Below are 26,092 nucleotides of genomic sequence, written 5' to 3'. Positions count from 1 at the left end.
GGCTCAAGCCAAGGAGACACACAAATATTAGTATTTTCAACATTTTGATCACGGCAGTCATGTAATGATACTATGTGCAAGTAGTTTTAAATTTTCAAGTTTGTTTTGAGTCACTTGTTAGTCATGGACGATGCTAATATTCCGGCGCTCCTTCCGTTTAGGTGGCTAACTAGCTGTTATCTATATTTGTTGAGATAAGATATCTGATAACCCTTGACCTGACAAGTTGAGATTTTAAGTGAAATATTGTGGTTATTACTATTGTGTGGATGGCATTTTGGATTGTGTTGACGTGACTAAAATTGCCGCCTCTGTTGATGCAACAGTCCGCGAGTGTAAAGTGATGATGATGGAGGGGTGTGTTGTTTCTGACCCCTACCACCATCAACTCTGTATTGAGGGGCAAGGGGAAGACCCAGACAGAGGGGGAGGGGTAGGGGTGGTAATGGGATTCAGCCTAAATGTAAAAATTATAAAATGACTGTACAGTATTCTGTATACGAGTGTGATTTAGCTCAAAAACCAGACCAGGAAAACAACAAACAGGAAATTGACCTCTTGATTCTCTTGATTCCAGTCGACCTTGATCCCTTTATGTTAACAGAAACTTGTATAAAATGTTTAAATGATGCATAAAGTGATACAGTTCTTACAATCAACCCAACAATTTATTCAACTTTTTGTCTTGATTTCCGAGTTGTTCTGATGTTGATTTTCTGCGTTGGAAGCTCATTTTTCCAATTATTCACAGTAGTAACCCAGTGGAAAATATTGGATCTGCTCCCACATGTATTGGGTTCTTTCTCGGCCTTTGATGCATCTTTAAACCAAGTGTCATCTGCTGACAAACAAACAAACAAACCAAACTGAAACCATCAGCTCCTCGGCAGAGATAAACACTCGACTCTGTCCTCTCATTTTGAGAATCCTCATGCAGAAACATTGTGGTGTTTGAGCACCGCTGAAGGACTTTCTCAGCTCTTGTTTCTGTACCGTGGGCGTGCTGCATTCAGGGCAGCTCCAGCATGTCGTGTTTGGCGAGGATGCGTTGTGTCTGCGTGTGCACGAGCGTCAGGGCGTGGATGATGGTGCGCAGGACGGGCACCGCCTCCTGCTGGCTCTGCACGCACACCAGCTGCAGGAAGTAGCGTCGGTCTGGGAGGGCGAGGAAGACGAACTCTGCAGCCTGACGGAGAACCCACGGGTGGTGGGGGGCCAGCGCCACCTGGTAGGCGTCCCTGAGGGAAGAGGAAGGAAATGAATATGACATCACGACCCGGGACTTCAGCTCTACGATGTGAAAATATGGGATGACCTGAGAATCCAAATCCATGCTGACGAATCCAAGATTTCAGCTCTGAAATTTGTGTCATAAAAAGACGATCATACTTGATTCCTAAAGATCAACTGATCTTTGTTTTTCTGCCGTGAAAACTGTCTTTAACTCTTAAAAAGAGGCTACATGGACTCTGGGATGAAATAACTATCATATAATAATGGAATGTACTAAACTCGGGACGAATGGCCAATTTTTCGATTCCTCCATTCGTGGAATTGAAGCTCATTTTGATCGATTTTTGTTTTTTGATTAAAATTGAGACGCCCTTATTCACAATATATATATCTTAAGATATGATTTTTAAAATGTCTGTAGATATTTTTCTATATCATAGGTCAGAACTTTTTCGTGAAGCTGGATCGAACTATAGAAGAGCTGCTTTTTCTTTTACACTTCAACTTTGTTTTTAGATGCTCGTTAATTTCTATCCTTTATAGTTTTAGTCAATAACAATTATGTGGCAGTTGTTAAAGTCCACATTTTAGTCTTTTTTAATAACTTAACTTTTCTAGTTAATTGATTAGTTGCTTGACTACATGCTATATATGATTTATTGATATCAAGATATAAAATTACCTTTTCATTGAGATAGAAGCACCTGCTAGCTTTAGCCTGTTAGCATGATTTCACAACCTGGGACCATGTTTGTATCAAGAGAACCGATACAGTGTGGAAGGTGGAGCTCTGTTCAATCCTATGAAAGTTGCTCAATGGCACATGAATTGAAAAAAGTTCAGTAAAAAATAATATATAAGAAATATAATGATAAAATTAGAAATAATCCTGTTTAATTTGAATGTGAATAATAGGATTTAATCTTTCAGCTCTTGTAGACTTTACAAACATTTTTGGACCCAACGGCTCAAACTCTGGCGGTGAAACAAATCATTTGTTTTGATCTACAGACGTTAATTCCATGGTTTCGCTGCTGCCTGGGCCCTTTAGCTTCAGCCTCGCTCCGTTACCTGCTCAGCTCTCCGGGGGTTCTGTATTGTCCGTGGGCGTCCGGTCCTTCAGCCAAACCCTCCAACATGAGCTTCAGCCACAGCAGAGATCGATGCAGCCGCAGCAGCGTCCTGCAGCCTGAATCTGTACGGCGGGAGAAGCTGACCGCGCCCGCTTGTAGCTCCGCCTCCACCATGGAGCGGACAGAGCGGTACGCCTGGAGAAAATCAAAGAAAATCAGTCGAGAACTTATCATAATCCAGCCGTTTGTTTTGCGACACTCACCCCGTGTTTCAGTCCAAACGACTCTGGGGTTTGTGGTCCTGACTGGTCAGACGGACCGCGTTTCCCATCAGCCCCAGTGCTGTGTTTGAGTGACAGCTCCCGTATCAGGACAACCTTCTCCCTCACCTTCAGAGAGAAGAAGCCGACCATCGTCCCGAGAGACTCCATGAAACTGAAAGAGATGTTTTTATCCTGAGGACCGAGTCTTCAAACTGTGAGTCCTGTTTTCTTTCCTTTAGTGCTAATGTTAGCATGTTGGCTAACAGGCTAACCATGAAGAAGCAGCATAGCGTCTGCTGCTTTTCGGCTGAAACATTCTCATAGGCTGAAGTGTCAGAGACATTACTAAGTAGGGTTGCAATATATGGGATTTTTCAAAGTTGGAAACTTTCCATGGGAATAAAACAGAATTTATGGGAATTAATGGGGGGGGGGGGGTGAGTAATATTTAACTGAACATTCATGTTTTTGTTGTTCAGTGAAATAATTAAAACGTGATATAGTTCTACTTACAATCTGTTAATGTTTTTTAATTGTGTTTTTTTGCTTATGACAAAACAAAATGTTAATCTTTACGTTTGGATATAAAACAGTTTGTTTAAATATCCCCCAATTTCCAGTTAATTCCTATAAATTTCACATAAATGTCCATAATTCCCATTTTTCAATATTTCCAAAATTCCCCAGCTTAGCTTCCCATGGAAAGTTTCTTGAAATTTATCAGAAATGTTCCACCCTTTTGTAACACTATTACTAAGTAAACAAACTATCTTAATTCAAATTAAAAAACACACTCAGATCTAAAAAAATTGATTTAATATCTCACACTGACCAACTTCAACAACCGTAAAAACTAAAATACTTTGTTTTAATAATTTTAATTTAAAATGTAATCATTATTATTAAATACTACAATAAAACATGAGCTCACTAAACATATGTGTAAATGTGATCACTATTTACTGACGTTCCTCCAATTTCTAAATGTGTCATTGTATTTTACAATATTTATAGAACACACAAGCTATAATCTGGACAGGAGAGATATAGTTTGGTCTCGGCCAAAATATATGAACTATGGTGGAAAAAAACATTGAAATACAGACGCATTTATAAAGAACACAAGGGGGACTAGCCCAAACTTTACTATCACTAAAATAGTTTGGGGATGTTTGGGCACATAATAATAACAGTGTGAAGTTGTGTGCTTGAGTTTCAGGTTCATAACTTTCCTAAAACTTGTTCTGAGTTGTGAGATCGACTTTAGACAAGCAGTTACTATCTGAAAACTGAGTTAACACCCAGGGAGGGAGAGTTATTTTTGTCTTATGACTTCTTGTTATCACAGGATTCTTGGAAATGAGATAAATGGGGAGAAAATATGATATATATATATAAAGATATCTACAGAGAGACTGGGACATTGGTTAGACGGTTAATAATGTATGTCTCTTGGACAAAATAAGTAACTTTTTTTAACACAACTTTTACTTAAAAAGGACCCAAATTGACGTTATGTTGTAACTGCAGTCATTGGTTATTGACTTCTGAATTATATGGAAACTATTCCCAGCTGGGTCTAACTCTCCCTGTGGATAAGGCTGTGGTGTACTTGAGCAGCTGGTCCCAGCTCTGCAGGTACGGCTCCAGCAGGACGTCGTCAGCTTCCGCCAGGCTCGACTTTAGGTGCTGCAGCAGACGCCACGCCTGAAACGACTGGCCGGGACACTCCTTAATGAGGGGCGGGGCTTCTTCAGGCGCCAATCGAGGCTCAGGCTGAAAGAAAGACGAATAAAAACATATCAAATACGTCTCAATACACAAATATAACTTTATTTTGTCAATGAATTTGTAGAATTATCTCAGCTACATTGATGATAAAGTACTAGTTTCATTCCACATAACTTATCTATTTTATGCTGCTGAGGCAACATGTAACTGAAACATTGTGCCAGTTAGTTCCTGTTCTTATGTCCTTGTGGGGACTATAGTTTTAGACCTTGTATCATACTTTTTTGGTCTTTCATGTCCTTTTTTGGTCAGTTTATATCCTCTTTTGGTAATTTTATGTCTTTTTGGTCTTTTATGTCTTTTTTTGTCTTTTATGTCTTTTTTTGGTCTCTATGTCCTTTTCTTTGGTGACTTTATGTCCTTTTTTGGGTCGTTTTTTATGTCCTTTTTGTCTCTTTTGTCCTTTTTTGGTCTTTTATGTCCTTTTACTGGTCTTTTATGTCCTTTTTTTGGGTCACTTTATGTTATGTCCTATTTTTGGTCAACTCACGAGTTGTTTGTGATACAGTTTTACCTTGTTAAATTCTGCCACCTTCCAAGTACGAGTCGTATTCTGACATTTCTATTAGGCTCAATCACATTTTACAAGCAGTCCAGAACTATTGTAGTTTCATTCACGTGTATACATATTACATTACTTTAAGCTATGGTTTATGATGCTGAAAAATAAATTAGATAAATAAAGTATTAAGCTCTCCATGTAATTACCACTCTTAATTATAGAGTTTAGAAAGTGAAAAAGTGGGCACTTGTCCGTTTAAAAAGCTACTTTTTATGACCGTTGTAGTTAAACAAAATACCAATTTTTTTTCCAAAGTTTTAACAATTATCTTGTGTGAGATTTTTCTTTCTTTTTTGGTCCTTATATTTGACATTGGTCTGAGATTAGTTTTTCAGTGTTAAACTCAAAAGAAAAGGATGTTCTCCCCCACAAAATTGTTGCTTATTCAACAGTGAATGTTAAAAGGGTAAAACTGACAATAGTTTAAACTGTTATATGAGTCCTTATGGTCATGGGAAAAATGATTAGACCACCTTTGTTTTCTTCAATTTCTTGTTCATTTTAATGCCTGGTACAACTATTTGTTTGGACAAATATAATGATAATGATATGGTTTTCTGGATAATGATTTTGGTTACTATCAAGAAAACCATGGAAATGTCTAGATATCAGCTCTAAAATTAAACTCTTATGAGCTATTTTTGTTGTTATCATTATATTTGTCCAAACAAATGTACCTTTAGTTGTACCAGGCATTAAAATGAACAAGAAATTGAAGAAAACAATAGTCTAATAATTTTTACATGACTGTATATGAATAGAAGTTCTAGAATAACTGTGTGTGTCTTACTGTTCGGCGGAAAAAACTCAGACATGGCTGCCAGGCGCTGCCACAGTCTCTGCCTCCACCCTGAGCTACAAGAGAAACAAATAAACTTCTTGTTAAAGGAATATTTTACCCCCAAAAGGATTGTTTGTATATCAGTTACTCGCCCTGTCTTACCTTGATTCTTTCAGAAAACTTTTTCTCATACTTTGTGCAGAGAGAATATATTGTCTCACCAATCTGCTACAAAAATCACAACTTTAAACTTTAGATTACGTGCAAAGCAGACGCCAAACTCCCTCCTGTTGCGTCTTATACTCAAAGGAGCATTTCTAAAAGGTTCACTGCTGGAACAACAAGCTTTGGTTTTGTTGAATTTGTGCTCCGTCAGCACTTCTCTAAGGTTAGGGCCAAACAGTTTCTGGTTAGGCTCTAAACGACGAAAGAGGAAATAAATGATGTAAATGCTGGAAGTGAAGTAGGACGATGTGACTACAGGTAACAGTGACATAGTTCAGTAAAACTGTGATGCAGGAAATCATTTTATGTCCTTTTTTTTGGTCTTTTATGTCCTTTTTGGCCATTTTATGTCCCTTTTTTTGGTCTTTTTGTCCTTTTTTGGGGGTTTTTATGACCCTTTTTGGTCTTTTGTGTCCTTTTTTGGTGGTTTTTATGTCCTTTTTTGGTCACTTTATGTCCATTTTGGTCTTTAATGTTCTTTTTTGGTCTTTTGTGTCCTTTTTTGGTCACTTTATGTCCTTTTTTGGTCTTTTGTCTTTTTTGGTCACTTTGTGTCCTTTTTTTGGTCTTTTGTGTCCTTTTTTGGTCACTTCAGGGTTTTGTTTGGTCTTTTGTCTTTTTTGGTCACTTTATGTCTCTCTTGGTCACTTTATGTCCTTTTTTTGGTCTTTTGTGTCCTTTTTGGTCACTTTATGTCCTTTTTTGGTCTTTTATGTCCTTTTTTTGGTCTTCGGTCATCTCGCAGTCATTCACAATTACCACGGCCGCGAAAGGCACCACGAACTCCAAACAGAGACATGGAGAAGGACTGGAGATCAGATGCAGCAGGACTGGAGTTTGGCGTCTGAGTTGCACATAATTTGAAGGTCTAAAGTTGTGTTTTTTGTTCGCAGATTTTAGAAAATGAGCTGATTTAAAGTAAGATTTTAGATAATTTAATTTGTTTGCAAAGTTATGAGCACACGACTGGATTAACGAGACTTGGATTTAGCTCACGAGTTTTTTGTGACATAGTTTTGCTTCCATTGAAGTACAAGTTGTATTGTGACTCTTTCTTTCAGGCTCAATCACATTTACAAGCAGTCCAGAACTGTTGTAGGAGTTTCATTCAGGTATTATATATACTGTATATTACATTACTTTAAGCTATGGTTTATGGTGCTGAAAGGGCAGTATGGGCAGTGTGAAGCACTGTTGAAGCAGAATCAGAGAATAACTGGATGGAAAGTGGCAGAGAAAAGGAGCAGTGGAGCCAACATGGCTGACACGGAAACTCACGGAGCCAGAAGGAGCTGACGAAGAGGAGCAGAGCCAACATGGCCGACAGCAGCAGGTAGCGAAGCAGCGCCGTCCGTCTGACGAAAACCATGGTGACCACCACACACACACACGCTCTCACCTTAACTGGTCCGGTTAAAACAAACAGACATTGTTTACAAGCCGTCACTTGTCATCACATGCTCCCTCTCTCTCTCTCTCTCTCTCTCTCTCTCTCTCTCTCTCTCTCTGTGTCTCTCTGTCTTTCTCTGTCTCTCTCTGTCTCTCTCTTCTTTGTTCACTCAGGCACCAGAAGGACAAACACTCAGAACGACCTTTGCACTTCACCTTCGTCCTGTTTATCTGTTTTATTACACACACACACACACACACACACATTGTAAAGTTAAGTTTCTGTGGTGAGTTCAGGTGTTTTTAATAACCGTGGAAAGGTTGAGTGCTTCATTAACGACACAAAAGTCTCCAGAACTGGTGAGAAAATGATTTATTGATGTTAAAATGACACATGTAGCACCTTTGAAATTGCATAAAAAGACAAATGATGAACTCCTACACATCTGATCAACTGATTGATTGATTGATTGATTGATTGATTGATTGATTGATTGATTGATTGATTGATTGATTGATTGATTGATGTCTTTGGTGTACGAGTCAATGTGCAAATGTATCCGTGCATACGCGTGCTTTTGCTTATTTTTCTTGTAAAGCTAAAATAAGAAGTTTCTTTGACTTCAGTACAACAATTATGGCTTTTTAAGGTAGAATGAGGATTTTCCTAAAATTATAATTGCTAATATTTCAGGCTGGACTTTTTTTTTAAAGCTTGAGGAGCAGCCAGGGGAATATAAAGTGAGGAATACGGATCACTTTAAGGGGGAGTAAAGCTGTGAATTCAGCTTCGTTAAAAAAGAAAACAGGTTTTTGTTAAGAAAGTTTTAGGTTTTTATTAAAAATAGAGTAAGAAAAGAAGATTTAAAGGTAAAGGTTTGTGTTGGGGAGGTTTAGGAAAGAGGATTTTCTTTATTCAGTGCAAAAAAAGACGAGTGTGATAGAAAAAAATAGTTTGTGAAGCATTAAAGTGAAATAATGTGTAAAGGGTTAAATTCAGAGTCAGGAACAGAATATTTACAACACTGTTGGAGAAACTTAATATCTGCCTGATGTGTTCATTTCCACCTTGAAAGTCGGTAAGAAGGCGTTTTCCCAAAATGTGTGTGTTTTCTTGTATGTCTATCTTTGTGAGGACCGGCATTTTAGACTGTGGCAGTGAGGACATGTTGGCCCCGCAGTTTTTTTGGGGTAAAGACTTGGCATCAGTAAAGTACTCGAGTAAATGTACTTAGTCATGTTTCACCACTGGGAATATGTCACACAAATAGGCACAAGTAAGTACAAAGAGTCTAAGTGGCGCCCCCTTCTGGGAGGTAGAAGAATTCCCATTGATGTTGATGCAATTTGATGCATTTTCAGGTGTGATTATGACAACTTTTTTTGCATTTATCTCTTGTTAAACAAACATTTGTCATACATGTCAGACATGTATGTTCAATAATTATTTTGTATCCAGCCTGTTAAATCTTCATATAGTGATTATTAGGAAATCTTTGCATATTTTATTGGATCACATTTGGCTAAATATTGTCTGTAAATAACCAGCTAATTAATACCAAACTGTTTTATCTTGGCTTTAGGTCAAAATGTGGAAGCTACAAACAATTTGTGTTGTATTGTTATTGCTCAGAGTATTTCATTATTCCTAAAACCATCAAAATGTTGCTTTGCTTCACTTGTCTATTTTGCAAATAAATAACTACTCTAACTGATCTAACAGTCATAACTTAACACTGTTCAAAATAATTTGTAATGGTTTATGCATGTGTCTGTGGTTATTTCAGGTGTCTGTAGTAACAGTGGGAAAATCAAGTTTCTGTGGTTAGTTCAGGTGTCTGTAATAACAGTGGGGAAATCAAGTTTCTGTGGTTAGTTTAGGTGTCTGTAGTAACAGTGGGAAAGTCAAGTATCTGTGGTTAGTTCAGGTGTCCGTAGTAACATTGGGAAAATCAAATTTCTGGTGTTAGTTCAGGTGTCTGTAGTAACAGATGCTAAGTTTTTGTGGTTACTTGTATATTATTACAAACTTTCTTACCCTGAACCCAAGATTTTGTCCGGATTGTTTATGTGAAGTCACCTTGAGTGCTAAAACCTTACTTGACATTCCCAAGTTGTAGGAGAAATAAAGAAAAAAATCCTGAATATTCCCACAGCACATGGAGGCAGCATTATTTGGCATTATTGTCAGCAACACTGACGGTGAATATTCATGTATGAAGCCTTGACTGAACCACCACAGAACAGATTTTCACCATTTCCCCAGTTTTTCTCTGCTAAAGTGAGCGCTAACGTGAGGGCGATAAGGTTCAGGAGAGCTCATAAAATAATTGTTGAGCAAATGTTTGTGTAACAAGAGATAAATGCAGACAAACATATTAAAATTATGAATTAAAAACACCTAAAACTGCATTAATATTGACAGGATTTTCCGTTTTCTATCCCTCAAAATTGAGTTTAGACCCCTGGCTTCAGGGTCGAGGCTCGAAGGAATCATGATGTTATGAAGTCCTCACTGTGTGTGTGTGTGTGTGTGTGTGTGTGTGTGTTTGTGTGTGTGTGTGTCTGTGTTGAGGTCAGCAGGATCCTTCAGCTTTCACCTGCAGGACGTCACACAGTCCAGGACGCTTCTGAAGGACCTGAGTAAAAAAAGCAAAAAACACAATTTCAATGACATATCACAATGATTTTATGTTATATATTATAATTATACATCACATGATAGAAAAACTACAGTAATTTTTTTAGTTTTAGTTGTCTTTTAGATTATGACTCTGATCATTGTTTGCCTGAAGAACAATCACAGAGTTACTGTCTACATAAAGGACTTATAGCAGTTAAGTAGAATTTTTAAATGTTTTAAATAAAATGTTTACACTCTTTTATAAATGTACATTCACATTACTTATATATATATATATATATATATATATATATATATATATATATATATATATATATATATATATAGTATTTAAAATACAATTATTTAAATAATTAAATTGAATAATTAAATAATTAAATAGAATAATAATATATTACAGTTACAAGTACAGAGCTAAAGGGGGTGGGACTTATAAATGCAGGACGTTTTCTTATTCAATCAGAAGTTTTTCGGAGTGTTATTGTTCTGTGAGACTCACACCGACCCTCAGCGTGTCGACGATCTCTCTGAACAGATGCCGAGCCTCCGGAGTGTCCGGCTCCTCAAAGTAATCCGACACGGAGACCTCGACCATGATGCACCTGAGGTTCTCACACACACCTGCAGAGACACACCCCTTTATATCGTATATACACACACATATGTATATTTATTTATATATATGTCACCTTCATGTTGGTGTGCTGGTAATAATGAGTGTGTGTGTTCAGTGTGTGTTCAGTGTGTGCGTGTCTCACTGTGTATGTGCAGGATGGCCTGACCGCTGACAGGTGTGTGTGTCAGGATCAGAGTCTCCACGTGCTGCAGCCCTGCTGCACACAGCTCTGTTGCCGCCTGCAGGCCGAGGTCAGTGATGCGCTCCAGCTCCAGATGCTGCAGGTGAGCACAGCTCCGCACTGCACAAACACACACACACACACACACACACACACACACACACACACACACTATAAATCATCAGCTGCTACATTTCTCCATGATTTTACCTTTTATTATTATCTGCTTCAGGTAAACCCTGGAGGAGGTCATGCTGGGTTTTTTTTAACTTACACAAAGTGACCAATCCCTGAGTCCCACAGCCGGCCCCGCCCACACTGAGCGAGCGGAGGTGTGGCCAGCATCGACCAATCGTCTGCAGGCAGCGATTCCCAAAACGAGTCGGCTGTTGGCTGGAAGAGACAGGGAGGAGAATAAAAGTAGTTTTGTGTGTGTGTGTGTGTGTGTGTGTGTGTGTGTGTGTGTGTGTTTGTGTGTACTGACCAGGGGTGAGCTGGCGCAACCTGCAGGCTGCTGATGTTCCTGCAGCCTGCACCCAGGGCCCAGAGAACCTCGTGACCCAGAGGATCTGATGAACTCCTGCAGGCAGACAGACAGGTGATCAGACAGACAGGTGAACAGACAAACAGGTGGATAAACAGACTGGTAGACAGACAGACAGACAGACAGGTTATCAGAGAGACAGGTGGATGGACAGACAGGTTGATAGACAGACTGGTAGACAGACAGACAGACAGGTTATCAGAGAGACAGGTGGATGGACAGACAGGTGGTCAGACAGACAGGTCGGTCACCTGTAGGTGAGGCTCTGTAGGTTGCGACAGTAGCAGCTGGCGAGCCACAGCGTCCTGTCTGTGAGGATGTGAGGACACTGAGAGACAGACAGGTGGAGCAGACTGCCCCCTGCTGACCGCAGCAGAGCCTCCAGCCCCGCCTCCACGCCGCCCCTGAGACACACAGTACACGTCAACTACAGTACCCACAATGCACCTGGAGAGAGCCAATCAGACAGCAGCTGGACTGGAATTAGAAGCTGTTACCACGGCGAGCTTTCATTTTAAGATTAGAAAAGCTTTTTTCCCAGAGTGCATCACTCCTGAGTCTTAACCTGAGTGTGTGTGTGTGTGTGTGTGTGTGTGTGTGTGTGTAGAGGCTTGTTTTCCTGTCTTTGTGAGGACCATTGTAAGATTTAAGCCATCTTAGTGAGGACATTTTCTGCATTATAAGGACATTTCGTTCCTCACAATGCAGAAATGTCTGTTTGTAGTATTATATATGTGTGGTTGGAGGTTGGGAATGTTAAAGCTGGTCCTTACAGCTACAGCTAGACAAGCAGATGTGTTACCGTGTGTTTTTATGGTAATCTTCTCGCGTTTCGTTGGCTCGTCGGCTTCGAGGCTTCAGGTTGTTCAGAGCTACTGACTGAGTCTGAGTGCACCACTGGGACAGGGTGGTCAGGAACTACACACAGAAAAACATGAATATGCCTTATTCATGACATAATAATATGTGAACCAAAATGTATTAAAATTATTACTTTTATAAATTTGAAAAATAAATCTTAATCATTGAGCATTAGACTTTCACATGATTAAAGATTAAAAAAATATTAAGCACAAAACAAAATAATTCTGTATAATTTAAACTATATTGCCAACAGACTGAACCTCCGCATTATTACTTATATACTTTATTAACTGTATTATATATAGTATTTAAAAGAAAATTATTTAAAAAAAAAATGTAATTAAAATGTAAAAAAAGATAAAAATATTTTCAAAAATAATATAAAATATTCCAAGTATTATAAGAAGAGCTAAAGGTGGCGGGAATTATAAATAATAAATTATGCTAATGATTAGATCGATCATTCGACAACTATGACAAATGTTAGACATGTGTTGGATAAAAATAGGAAAATGTTCTTGCATGAGATTTTTTTCATGGTTGAAAATGACAAAAACAGAAAATAAAACCAGCCTTATCTTTAAATAAAGACGTTCTGAAAGTAGCGTCTTTGAAAAACGTAGCAGCTTATATTGTTAAAAAAGAGTGAAGTGAATTAGATGATGACAGAAGAATAACTGGATGGCGTGCTCTACCTCAGCCGACACTCTGCCGTTCTCCAGTCGGAGGCGTGTCCAAACCGCCGGGTGCCTGGCCACAAACCGCCAATCAGAGCAGACCTCGGCCGCTCGCAGCAAGGAGCGCACATCCAGGTACGGAAAGACACAGAACAGCCCCGCCCTCAGCCTCAGGGACTCCGCCCCCAGCTGCCGACGGGATGGCGTGGAGCGCAGGGAGGAGGGGGCTTCTGTAGGGGGAAGAGAGAGGCTTTTATTGTGAAGGAACCGCAGGAAGTGTTGACATGAAAAGACACAGAGACAGTTTACCTGAAGCAGGTGTGTGTGTCCTGGCGAACACGAGTCTCCTCATCTCAGCACTGCTCCAGAACCCCTCCTCCTCCTCCTCCTCCTCCTCTTCATTTTCCTCCTCTTCCTCCTCATCCTCCTCTTCTTCTTCTTCGGTGCTGTGGTGGCGGCGGTTTCTTTTGCTCCATGTTCTCCCACATCCTCCATCTCCGACCCTGCAAACACGGGAGGAGAAGAAGGAGGAGGAGGAGAAAACAGGAGGATCACATGAACAGAAAAATGGAAAAATGATGAAAGGGAAACAGATTAAAGGGACAGTACACCACAAAATCACCTGTAGTTCTTTATTGACCAATGTGGCGGTGGACCAATGTGGCGGTGGACCAATGTGGCGATAAATCAATGTGGCAGTGGACCAATGGGGCGATAAACCAATGTGGCAGTAGACCAATGGGGCGATAAACCAATGTGGCAGTAGACCAATGTGGCAGTAGACCAATGGGGCGATGGACCAATGTGGTGATAAATCAATGTGGCGATGGACCAATGGGGCAATAAACCAATGTGGAGATGGACCAATGTGGCAATGGACCATTGTGGTGTTGGACAAATGGGGCGATGGACCAATGTGGTGATAAATCAATGTGGCGGTGGACCTATCGATGCCGATGGACCAATATGCCGATGGACCAATGTGCCGATGGACCAATATATCGATGGCAATTGGACTAATATGGCGATGACGATAAACAAATATGGCGATGGACCACATGAACCATGTTTCATCAAAAACACATTTCAGTCTGAACAGGTCAAATACATACCAGAAGGTCTTCTGCCTCCTCCCGTCTCCTCGTCCATTCCAGGCTGGAGCGTACAGGTGGGGGTGGACCAGCCCCCCCTCACCGTCCCAGCCCCCTGAACCCAGAGACATCGTCCTCATACGACCAGTGAGACCGCTGAGGGACGGACAGAGGACACAAACACAAGTCCAACAGGATTATGAAGAAAATGTACAATTACACGCTCTGAAGTTCAGATTTTATGATGCGTTCAGGTACCTGTAGTGATGTTGGCTGTACAGCTGCTCTCCCAGTCTGTAGGAGCCTGAGACACTGTAACTCCTCTGGAGGAATAAAGGAAGTGATTCAATTATTTGAAACATTTTGTAAATCAAGTGTAAATCATGTGACAAATTTTCACTGAAAATGTGTTTACAAGGAGAAATCCAATTTATGTTTTTCCTCTTCGGATTTCTGTCATTCTAACTGTGTTATTCTGCACAAAGACGTGTTTGAGTTGTTCTGATTGTGCTGATTCCATAGAGCTGCAGGACTTGTAGATTTATATAGATTTTACATGTTGCAGTGAAAAGCAAAAGCACAGTGAGTAGATGTCCAAAGAGCTGGTTGGGGTTCAAGGGTTTATGTTAACAATATGTTTGTGTTTTCTCACCCGGTTTCCGATGGTTCCCTGCATCTTGTCTGCAATGATGTCATCAGTGCTGGCATCCAGACTCCGCCCTCCCCGGCCCGGATCAGGTGCGTACCCGTCAGAGAGTGTGTACGGGTCGGCGTACGTGTGTGTGTAGTGGTTTGGATGTGTGTGTGAGCCGAGCAACAGTAACTGTCTTTCCGCTCGGTCGGCTCGCTCCAACAGCGTCTCGATGAACACCTGAAGGAAAACACACCTTTAATTTATTGCAATAAAGATATTTAGTGTGTTTAAATAGCTGTCCAATCCCACCAATCTGCAAACAAAAAACACAACTTCAGATGACTAATGCAGATGCCAGAATCCATCCTGCTGCATCTCATCACCTGTCCTTCCCCATGTCACTGTTTGGAGTTAGTGGCGCCCTCTAATGGCTGTAGTGATTGTGAATGAAGGCAAGGCTAAGTATAAAGCACAAAGTGTCAGTTAGGGTGGGAGAGAGGGGAGGTGGAAGCGTCTTTCATTCATGTAAAATTACCAAAAAAATTACAAAAATAGGCCCCAAATGTCCAAAAAAGACACATAAATACCAAAGAAAGACAAAAAAAATGCCAAAAAAAGACCAGAAAAAGGCATCAAATGTACAAAAAAGACACATTACAAAAAGAAAGACCATTACCAATGGGAATAAAAATTTACCCCCCAAAAATACTTAAAATGATCAAAAAAGACTGTAAAAGTCAGCGAATGACCAAAGAAGGCCATAAAATGACTAAAAGAGACAAAAAAGACCCAAAATGACCAAAAAAGACTGGAAAAGGCACGGACTGACCAAACAACCATCTTAAAGCCCTTAACTGTTCCCCAGTAGAACAGTGTTGGTGTCCATGTTTTACCAAAGTGCAGCATGTGATTCAAACGTCTCTTAACTTCCTGCATCATGTTTTGACTGAACTATGTCACTTCCTATAGTCACGCCATCCTCCTAACTACTTGATTTACATCTTTGATTTTACGTCTTTTAGAGCCAAACCAGGAACTGTTTGGCCCTAACCTTAGAGAAGTGCTGACAGAGCACAAATTCAACCAAACCAAAGCTTTTGGCTCCAGCAGTGAACCTTAGCATGTACTGAGACTCTCATAGGAGTCTATGGGAGCTGTGGTAGAGACTCTCATAGGAGTCTATGGGAGCTGTGTAGAGACACAGAGGAGCAGAGGCAGCAGAAATGGATTTTGGCATCTGCATTACACGTAATTTAAAGTTAAAGTCGTGTTATTTGTAAAAGAGTTGGTGAGACCGGGTTGTTAAATATTGTAAATATATACATGTATAGTACTCAGGCTCCAGTGAGAAAGAGGAAAGATGTTTGTTACCTGCAGTCTGGATTTGGCCTCAGCTTCTTTATCTGCAGTCTCCCTCAGAAAACACTCGATGTCCACCATCTCCCTAAAACACACACACACACACACACACACACACACACACACACACACACACACACACACAGCACATACAGTGTGTATATATATAAAGAAATCAACATCTTTTCAGTATAAAGTAGGTCTGAATACTATTAATGATACTAATAATACTACTAATAATAATTGTTACAAATAGTGATTAATAACTGAGCTTTATGTTATCACTCAGCAGCATGACAAAAAAGAAAAAACATGCAGAGAGACACAAACACACAAACACACACACATACACACACACACACACACACACAGACACACGCAGACACAGACATAAACACCCTCAGGCCTGCTGCCATTTACATTTATCATCACAGCTGAGTGTGTGTGTGTGTGTGTGTGTGTGTGTGTGATGCAGACTGAACATGACGTGTCCTCTGTGAGCTTCATGTTTTTTCTCTGACAGGATCACAGTGTTCATGCTGCATAAAAACTATATGACACTGTTTGATTATAACAGAGGAGAGATACATAATATAATGTTTGATACTTAATGTGCAGTGTTTATCTCTATATATACTGTTCCTTATTATTTATATATATATATTTCCTTTGATTTAATTTGTTAATATTTTTTATATTTCTTCTGCTTTATATTGCTTTTATTTATTTGTTTGTTTAACTATTTCTAATTATTTTACCGATGCTTCTTTCTATTTTTGTGGTCCACCTTGCTGCTGAACACTGAAGATTAATAATATAATTAGAATAATTTATAGTAGGAGGAGATAAAAGAATCCCGAAGTGTGAGCCAAATTAAAGTAACCTGATGATGGTGCCAAATGAAAAGTCACTTAAAGTTATGACAGGAAACACGACTGATGAACCACATCTCACCACCAGATGTTGACATATTTTAGTCTAAGCAGGTTAAATATTCACCAGCAGGTGTTCTGTCTCCCCAAGCCAGCATAAAAAGAGAGATTAGTTCATGGAAAAGTGACGTATGTGACCTACAGTTGACCTGCTGTCTCCCCCTAAAGATCCACTGTCCCCAACAGAAACAAGGCAAGAAAATATTGCGAAACCATCAAGGATGTATTTTTCTCCAGCCCTAACCTACTCTAATCTGACATAACTACAGAACTAATAATGACCAGAGATACTGACTGTTGTCGTTCATTCAGCTCTCTCTCTTTTCCTTCCAGATCGTTCTTCAGTCGCTGCATCATCTCCACAGCAGCAGACACCTGACGGGTAAAACCAAACACCACATAAAGGTCTAGAACCAGATCAGAATCCTTTCTAGAGTCAGGATGTTTCCTCCACCCACCTGTCTGGACAGGTACGCCGCCCTCTCCTCCACTTCCTGTTTCTCGCTCTTCAGCCGCTCGCCGCTCCGCCTCTCCCGCTGAAGCTCCGCCTCCCTCTTGTGCAGCTCCGCCCTCAGCCGGCCCACGCGGCGGTTCACCCTCTCCTCCACCTCCGCGAATGTCCGGGCGATCTTGCGGTCCAGGCCGAGCCCCAGCCGCTCTTCCAGCCCCACGCCCACTGCCAGCCCCAGCTCTAGGCCCAGCTGGACCCCCAGAGGGCCCAATCTGGTCACGGGGAGGGGCCCCAGAGAGCCGGGCAGGGCCAGAGCCGTGGAGGGTTCCTCTGGAGGTCCTGTAGACGAAGGCAGAGCTCTCCCTGCAGGGCCGAACATCCCCCTGAGCAGCTGCATCGAGGCGGAGGACGAGGCCAGGTCCAGGCAGGCCAGTGGCAGGGGGAGGCTGGAGGCCTCCATGCCCAGAGAGGAGCTCTGTGTCTGGGACACGGCCTGACCAGGGAGGGGGAGCAGGACGCCAGATCTGGAGCTCCTAACTCGAGCCTGAAACATAAATTAAGTATATTTTATGATACAGTCATGGAAAAAATGATTAGACCATTGCTTTGTTCAGTTTCTAGTTCATTTTAATGCCTGATACAACTAAAGGTTAATTTGTTTGGACAAATATAATGATAACAACAAAAATAGTTCATAATAATTTAATTTAAGAGCTGATATCTGGACATTTTCCATGGTTTTCTTGATAATAACCATAACCTGATCAGGAAACCATGGAAAATGTCTAGATATCAGCTCTTAAATTAAACTATTTGTTGTTATCATCATATTTGTCCAAACAAATGTACATTTAGTTGTACCAGGCATTAAAATTAACAAGAAATTAGAGGAAGAGATTAGGGCTGCCATTTCATCCATGAAAACCGGGAAGTCACCTGGTTTGGATGGCTTCCCGGTTGAATATTATAAGAAATTTATTGATATCTTGGCCCCTATATTGCATAAGGTATACATGGAAGCATTTGAGAGGGGTTCGCTACCTGGTACGTTTAATGATGCTTTAATTTCTCTTATTCCTAAAAAGGACAGAGATACCTCTGATCCGTCTAATTTCAGACCGGTGAGTCTACTTGGGGTGGATTGTAAGATTTTGACAAAGACCTTGGCGTCACGTTTAGAGAAAATATTGCCAGACATTATACATGGGGATCAAGTAGGTTTTATTCAAAAAAGGTCCTCGGTTGATAACATGCGAAGGCTCATTCATCTAATACATATGAATCGCTCTAACCCGGTACCAGTAGCAGCTTTTTCACTTGATGCTGAGAAGGCTTTTGACCGGGTGGAGTGGGAGTTCCTCAGGTTGACTCTTTCAAAATTTGGGTTGGGTCCTGGCTTTTGTAACTGGGTGAAGATACTTTACTCTGGTCCGAGAGCAGCTGTTCTTACAAATGGGCTGATATCTGATTTTTTCTGTCTTTCCAGAGGGACGAGACAAGGGTGTGCTCTCTCCCCATTGCTCTTTACTATGGTACTTGAGCCATTAGCGGTAGCAATCAGAGCTGAGGTGAGAATTAAGGGTGTGGGGGCAGGGGGTGGAGAGCACAAGCTATTTATGTATGCCGATGACATCCTAGCAGTTCTAGAAGATCCTGGGGACTCCCTGCCAGTGTTACTTGAATGTATTGAATGGTATTCTAGATTATCAGGTTACAAAATAAACTGGAATAAATCCGAATGTATGCCAATATCACATACATGTCACTCTGGGGTTATCACTTCTTATGGCTTTAAGTTTCTACCTTCAGGTATGAAATATCTAGGCATTCAACTAAACCCAAATCTTGACGAAATAATGCTCTCAAATATGGAACCGCTCCTCCAGAAAATAAAAATGAACCTGGATAAATGGGGGAAATTGAAGCTCACGTTGTGGGGAAAAATTAATGTAATTAAAATGGTGGTTGCACCACAATTCAATTATGTTTCCATGATGTTACCAGTCAGTATAGCGCCACAGTGGTTTAAACATTACGATAGAATCATTAAAGATTTTTTATGGGATAAAAAAAGACCAAGGATTAATATAAAAAAGATGTGGTCACCTAGGGAGATAGGAGGTATGGGTCTACCCAATGTAAGGCTATATAATATATCATTTGAAATGTCTAGATTGATAAAACATTGGAAGGGGATAGATCAGGAACTGAGTTGGATCAAAATTGAAAGGGAATTAACTAACCCATTTGAACCTCTGGATGTTCTCTCACATGGTGTAACAGTTTCAGGACGTAATTATTTTTCGAATCCAGTGCTGTCTTACTCTAAAACAGTTTGGAGAGAAATTCATAAAATGTATAGTATCTCCCACTTAAGACAACCTTACGCCTCTCTATGGCATAACCCAGCCATCCGTATTGGGAAGAAATCTGTTTATTGGAATAAATGGCTTGTAGGAGGGATACACAAACTGAGTGACCTGTGTGTGGATGGAGTATTAATGCCGTTTACTGATATTATGCAAAAATATAATCTGGAATATAAAGGTAATTTTTGGAAGTATTTGCAAATGAGGGACTGTATCACAAAGGGTAAATTTAGTCACAATAAGAATACATTGATGGAAGTTTTGGATCTACCCAGTACTGCACACAGAGCAGCCATATTCTACAAAACATTTAATGGTTTACGAGAAGATACATGTGAAACTCTGAGGATCATTTGGCAGAGAGACCTAGGGTGTGATTTAAGTGAACAGGACTGGTTAAATATATTATCAAATACAGGGAAACACATGAGAGAGGCGAAAGGGAAATTTATTCAGTATAAGATAATCCATAGATTTTATTTCACTCCTTCAAGGCTGCATCGAATGGGCTTAATAGGAAATAATTTATGTTGGAAATGTCAGAGTGAAATAGGGACTTTTTTACATGTGATTTGGGGATGTAAACTAGTGTACCCGTTTTGGGAGAAAGTACTGAACCATGTAAGTAAGTGGCTGGGTGTGGCGGTACCTGTATCACCAAGATTGTGTTTGTTAGGGGACCAAACAGAAATGCTAAATATACCTAAACATGAAAGGGGGGTTTTAAAAGTTGGAATGATCACAGCTGCTCGAACGATCCTCAGAGTATGGAAGAGTACAGTCGCCCCAGATGTTAAACAGTGGATGGAAATGATGTCAGAAGTTGCATCATATGAACACATGTTGGCTAGAATTAACAATGAAGAGGAACATGTTAGGAGGGCCTGGGAACTTATTTTTTTGTAGAGGAAATATTGATATACAGGAGGTTTTTGTGTACATGGCTGTAAGCTGGATATACTGTCTGTCGATGTTGGTGTCTGTTTGTTTTCTAGTTTGACTGTATGTTTAGGTGTGTGTGAATAACTAAATAAAAACTTTAATGACAAAAAAATTAACAAGAAATTGAACAAAACAATGGTCTAATAATTTTTTCCATGACTGTACATCACTTCAACCCTCTGAACCCCAACGAGCCGTTTCAGGGCGTTTTTTGTTCTTTTTACATTTTACTCACTGTGTTATATGAAATTCATGTCATGCAGTCATGCAGCTCTGTGGAATCAGCACAATCAGAACTCAAACATGTCTTTGTGCAGAATCACACGTCTTCTGAGCCTCCCAAAACCAGTCAGCGGGTTTTAAAAGTATATTTTCTTTTTAAAAATCGCCCAAAATCCACCGTCTATCATAGAAATAAAATGTGAACCCAGGATTATCGTCAGAGTTTGAACTTTCTGACGGTCCTTGAACAGATCATAAGTTACAAAAATTATAAATTATAAAAAGTGACCAAAATGAAGCTTAAAATATTGATAAAAATAAACTGTTTGCGCAAACCAGATCCTGTGACAAATATTCACTGAAAATCTGTTTACACAGAGCAGAGAGGAGAGGACAGGAGAGGCTGTTTACACAGAGCAGAGAGGAGAGGACAGGAGAGGCTGTTTACACAGAGCAGAGAGGAGAGGACAGGAGTGGCTGTTTACACAGAGCAGAGAGGAGAGGACAGGAGAGGCTGTTTACACAGAGCAGAGAGGAGAGGACAGGAGAGGCTGTTTACACAGAGCAGAGAGGAGAGGACAGGAGAGGCTGTTTACACAGAGCAGAGAGGAGAGGACAGGAGAGGCTGGAAACATGACAATACTTCAATGTAATTGTTATTTTTTCTGACAGATGTGTTGACACATTAGAACCAACAGAAATCTGAAAATCTGATGAGAATTTCTGTTCCTACAGTTTTCCATTATGAAAAAGGCTCTGAGGTTAAAAGCAAACCGATTTCTGCACCAAAGTGCTTCACCAGGACAGCTGTAGGAGCACAGATGTTGTGGGAATAAAACACACATATCTATTCACACTGAGCAGCATTTACCATGGAAATAATTTCATAAAGGATTTGAGTCGCTTTTCATGTTAGAAATGCCAAAATTCTGGTTCCAGCTACTCAAATGAGACGATTTGATGCTTTTCTTTTACATTTATGACATAAACACTGATGGTCGGACAGAACAAGACACTTGTTCTTGTGACCAAACACCTCGCTGACTCAGCGTGAGAAAACGCTCAGATTGATGACCGGTGGTTCAGTTTGAGCCTGATTTACCTGCGACAGCACCAGCAGCGTCTCGTAGGTGTGTCGACTGACCAGGTGAGCCCGGAGCTCAGGTACAGACGGGAAGCGGAAAGCGTCACCGCAGCGAGGACAGAAGTAGGGCAGCTCCGAGGATGAGGAGGACGAAGAGGAGGAAGAGGAGGAGGAGGAGGAGGACGACATGCTTCACCAGGGAGCTGCAAGAAGGAAGAGACTGCAGGAGAAAAACACTGTGAGCATAAAGACACACACACACACTCCTCAAGACTGAATAAACCTGAACAGAAACTAGGTCAGTGTGTGTGTGTGTGTGTGTGTGTGTGTGTGTGTCCTGCATAATTGATTTTTTTTTTGCAGATAAAGATTTAATGAGAGTGAAATCTGCAGATTAAAAAAAGGAAATCTTCAGTAAAATGTGTGAAAATTAGTCACGTTAATACATGTCACACACACACACACACACACACACACACACATACACACGCCTGTTGGATGTGACATTAGTAGGGCGTGTGTGTGTGTGTGTGTGTAAGGCTAATTGTTAAGTGAAGCATGCATCTTCCAGCCCACTGACTGTGCATGCATGTGTGTGTGTGTGTGTGTGTGTGTGTGTGTGTGTGTGACACTGGATAAATATGATGGGGCGTGCTGATGCTGCACTGTGTGTGTGTGTGTGTGTGTGTGTGTGTGTGTGTGTAGAGGAATGTTAAACATGGCTGGATGAGCAGGAAGAAAGAAATCTCTCTCTGTTTTACATCTTTTCTCGTGTTTGTCGATCGGCTGTTGTTAAAAATGTAAATTTCCTGGAGGGAGATCCGAACAAGAAATCTTCTCAGCTTTTGTTTGGGAAATATGTCAACAGCTGCCGGCTGCATCGTGATGATATGTGGTGGCTTATCATTAATGTTTCGCAAATTTATTCTAATATATTTTCTTCAGGTCGACGTTCTGATGCCTCCAACACTTTAGTTTAATGACTGAATATCAGCTGAAACCCCTGAGTCTGAACAGTGACGCCTTAAAGCTGCAGTCTGTGTGCTGTCCAGCAGGGGCGACTCCACCAGAAAGAAGTCTGATTGTATAGAAGTCTATGAGAAATTAATCTCAGCAAACATCCTCATAGATGGTCTCAATGGTTAGTTTGAAGTCTTCTTCAGTACAGTGTGATGTTTATTTAGTAAATTATGGTTCAATTAGAAGAACCAGAGCAGAGAGCGGGGGAAGGGGAGGGGCGGGGCTGCTGGGAACTCTGTGAGGGATTATGAACATTTTATTCTGCTGACATTAGATATTTACATATTTACACAGCTAAAAGTCATATTTACTGTCACAAACATTAGAGAGCGAGGACATTTCTAGGTCTGGAACAGAGCCTGTTATTCTCTCGTGATTTGTGTGAATAATCTAGACATTTTCCATGGTTTTCTTGATAATGATTTTGGCTATTATCAATAAAACCATGGAAAATGTCTAGATATCAGTTCTTAAATTAAACTCTTATCAGCTATTGTTGTTATCATTATATTTGTCCAAACAAATGTACCTTTAGTACAAGAAATTGAAGAAAACAAGGGTGGTCTAATCAATTTTTCCATGACTGTTTATATATATATATATATATATACAGCTGTCAGATTAAACACATCAGGCTAATTTAGAATCCTTTTAAATAACGTGGGAAAATATAAATAATAATTTCCGCATATAGCTGACAGGCTTATTCTTACTATAAATCTCCTTTTTATCATCAAAAAATGTCTGAAGATTTGAAAATTAAACTATGAATTGATTTCTAATGCTTCAGTCATCTGCCATAATAATAATAATGATATATAATAATAAAGTTTCTTCATTTGTAGCTTTTACATGCAAACATTACAAAAATAAAACCTTTCTGGAAACAAATGGATTATTAGTACTATTTTTGATCTTTTTTGGCGGGGATAATTATAAATAAATAAATAAATAAATTCATATGTGATCAGATATATTTTTTCCAGCTTGTGTCCTGTTAGAGAGATAATGATAATAATCCGGTAATACCGGGAGTCTTACCGGAAATTCTCGGTGATTGTCACTGCGTCACTCAACTTCACCTGGAGCCCGTTGCCATGGTTTCCTCCCTTTTCATTGCATCCACATGCAGCAGCGGATTGATCAGCGCATCGATCCGGAGGAGGAAATCCTCCGATCGGTCCCGTGCAGCAGGGGTAACGGTGCTCCGTGTTTGTGTGTATGTGTGTGTGTGCGCTCAGACATGCTGATGGTGACGTAAAAGCCGCGTGACGTGTCAGTTTTGAGGTGGAGACGCGGAGGAGGGCGGGGCTTAATCAACTAACAGTTATGATTTAATTATGAACACAAACACACACACACACACACACACACACACACACACACACACACCGTCCTGCTGACCTTTAGCCATAAATAAATAAATACAAACATAATGACCTGAAACATCTTTTTTTTAATTCCTAAGTTAGATCACTAAAATATGACCAAATAAAAATAATAAATAGCCTACAATAAAAATAATCACCTAAAATCTTTCAATAAAAAATACAATTGAAGAACTGAAAATCTTCCTTTAGTTAAATGAATCATATTAATTCATAAAACAAATTTTCAATAATTAATTTATTAGAGAACAATAAAATATAATAATTAATAAAACTAGAACAATAAGATTGTGTAGAATATTTTACAATAAATTAATTAATTAATTAAACATACTTTTAATGTTTTTTAATTGTATATATATACACACATATATTTGTGTGTGTGTGTGTGTGTGTGTGTGTGTGTGTGTGTGTGTGTATTAATTAATGAATTTAATTTATTTTATTATATCAATTTGTGTAGATTAACCCTCTCATGCATGAATTATGATAAACTCGATCAGGATTTTTTTACCAAGTATTTTTATACATCATTAGGGATGTAAAACAAGGTTTGAAAAAAAAAAAATTTCTATCTGTATTCTATAAAGAAATATTTTTTTGTCCACTCAAGTGTACTTCATGCGTTTTGCACTGTAAAACACATCAATGTAATAACATGGTAGTTCTATGGGTATAGTTGTAATTTAGTTATCCAGTTGTAATATGGTATTCTGTTGGAATGGTGGTTCCTCCACTACTCTGTAGGCCTCTCTATTTGAGCTCTATTGATAAATATAGTAGTTAACATAATCATAAAACTTTTTTTTTTCACTAGGCGTTTTTATTTATCTTTAGGGATGTCATACTGTATTCTTGTTAAGTCTCTGAACTGAGCATATCCTCTCATAGTGTCTTATAGCATGTATCATATTTCCTGTCAAATCATGCTTGTTGCTCATTATTTAGACTATTTTCTATGATATTTGCTGAAGCATCCGGGGCACAAAGCTGCAAGACACTGCACGCAGATCTACTTGGTTCTTTGTGTGCATGCAGCATCTTGGCATCTGCTGGCACTTTTTGCTTCCTTGAGCTGGGGCCAGTGGTTTCTGGGGGCAAACCAGATCTAAGGGTGGCCTTAGACACTGCTCTCTGTTTTGCCAGTGGTGGAGTGGCACTGGGTCTGACTCTGGTGTGTATTTTCATGGATCCTGCATTGATGAGAGCACGAGCTCTACTACTACTTTTGAGCTCTACAAAATATAAGGATATATAAAAAAATCTCATATTACATGATAAAAAACATAAAGAAGTTGATCTACAACCAAAACATTACAGAATATGAATTATTTTCAAGAACAACATTGGTAGTAATTGACATTGCATTGAAGTTGAAATATAGCTATTGATGCTTGATGTACAATTGAGTGGACAGACGATTAATCTGTATTTCCTCCAAATATAAAATCAAAACTTGGAAAATCTTTACATAATATGTCACCTTAGATGTTACTTGATGTAATTATATTTTTTTTACCTGCAGTGGTATCTTTTTATAGAAGCTAGACACCGAAATAGCCGAGGTGTTTGGTCTTTCTCCCTGTCTGTCGGACATCTTGGTTTCACTGACTACTTTTTCCCCATTGCAATGATCAGCCAATAGGATTTTTTGTATGGGATGATGCATTAGCTTCCACTAGTGTGGACTATATGCAGCAGTGCCCAAAATTACAGGCATATATAGAGAAAAAGCACTTTTTAACAGCTGTACACTG

The 26,092-nt window shown here is 39.8% G+C and overlaps 2 protein-coding genes across 2 annotated transcripts; both read right to left on the bottom strand.

The window, feature by feature from the left end:
- Positions 1 to 432: 432 nt before the first annotated feature.
- Positions 433 to 7,369, bottom strand: LOC131989990 (ceramide-1-phosphate transfer protein-like). Its single transcript, XM_059355374.1, has 6 exons — positions 7,207 to 7,369; positions 5,713 to 5,777; positions 4,182 to 4,345; positions 2,570 to 2,741; positions 2,305 to 2,501; positions 433 to 1,238 (listed from the first exon to the last, which is right to left on the bottom strand). Exons 1-6 carry the CDS (start codon positions 7,295 to 7,297, stop codon positions 1,010 to 1,012), a joined length of 918 nt encoding a protein of 305 aa, XP_059211357.1. The 5' UTR covers positions 7,298 to 7,369; the 3' UTR covers positions 433 to 1,009.
- A 311-nt stretch (positions 7,370 to 7,680) lies between these two features.
- LOC131990007 (F-box only protein 41-like) lies at positions 7,681 to 24,169 on the bottom strand. The gene is made up of 17 exons (XM_059355393.1): positions 23,989 to 24,169; positions 21,946 to 22,147; positions 17,318 to 17,854; positions 17,155 to 17,234; positions 15,940 to 16,012; positions 14,587 to 14,805; positions 14,193 to 14,257; positions 13,956 to 14,090; positions 13,153 to 13,346; positions 12,862 to 13,073; positions 12,105 to 12,220; positions 11,554 to 11,706; positions 11,243 to 11,338; positions 11,033 to 11,151; positions 10,720 to 10,878; positions 10,467 to 10,582; positions 7,681 to 9,956 (listed from the first exon to the last, which is right to left on the bottom strand). Exons 2-17 carry the CDS (start codon positions 22,114 to 22,116, stop codon positions 9,894 to 9,896), a joined length of 2,508 nt encoding a protein of 835 aa, XP_059211376.1. The 5' UTR covers positions 22,117 to 22,147; positions 23,989 to 24,169; the 3' UTR covers positions 7,681 to 9,893.
- Between the last annotated feature and the right edge of the window lie 1,923 nt (positions 24,170 to 26,092).

Source organism: Centropristis striata, chromosome 17, assembly GCF_030273125.1.
Source record: "Centropristis striata isolate RG_2023a ecotype Rhode Island chromosome 17, C.striata_1.0, whole genome shotgun sequence".
Classification (NCBI taxonomy): domain Eukaryota; kingdom Metazoa; phylum Chordata; class Actinopteri; order Perciformes; family Serranidae; genus Centropristis; species Centropristis striata.
The sequence above is the reverse complement of the archived record's forward strand: the minus strand, read 5'-3'. Positions and strand labels throughout refer to the sequence as shown.

Coding starts and splice junctions, on each gene's coding strand:
- LOC131990007 (XM_059355393.1), bottom strand. CDS start 22,116: ATGTCGTCCTCCTCCTCCTCCTCCTCTTCCTCCTCTTCGTCCTCCTCA. Junction 14,091..14,192: donor TACAGCCAACATCACTACAG/GTACCTGAACGC, acceptor TCCGTCCCTCAG/CGGTCTCACTGGTCGTATGA. Junction 10,879..11,032: donor TCAGGGATTGGTCACTTTGT/GTAAGTTAAAAA, acceptor GTGTTTGTGCAG/TGCGGAGCTGTGCTCACCTG.
- LOC131989990 (XM_059355374.1), bottom strand. CDS start 7,297: ATGGTTTTCGTCAGACGGACGGCGCTGCTTCGCTACCTGCTGCTGTCG. Junction 4,346..5,712: donor TGAGTTTTTTCCGCCGAACA/GTAAGACACACA, acceptor TCTTTCTTTCAG/CCTGAGCCTCGATTGGCGCC. Junction 1,239..2,304: donor ACCCCCGGAGAGCTGAGCAG/GTAACGGAGCGA, acceptor CTCTTCCCTCAG/GGACGCCTACCAGGTGGCGC.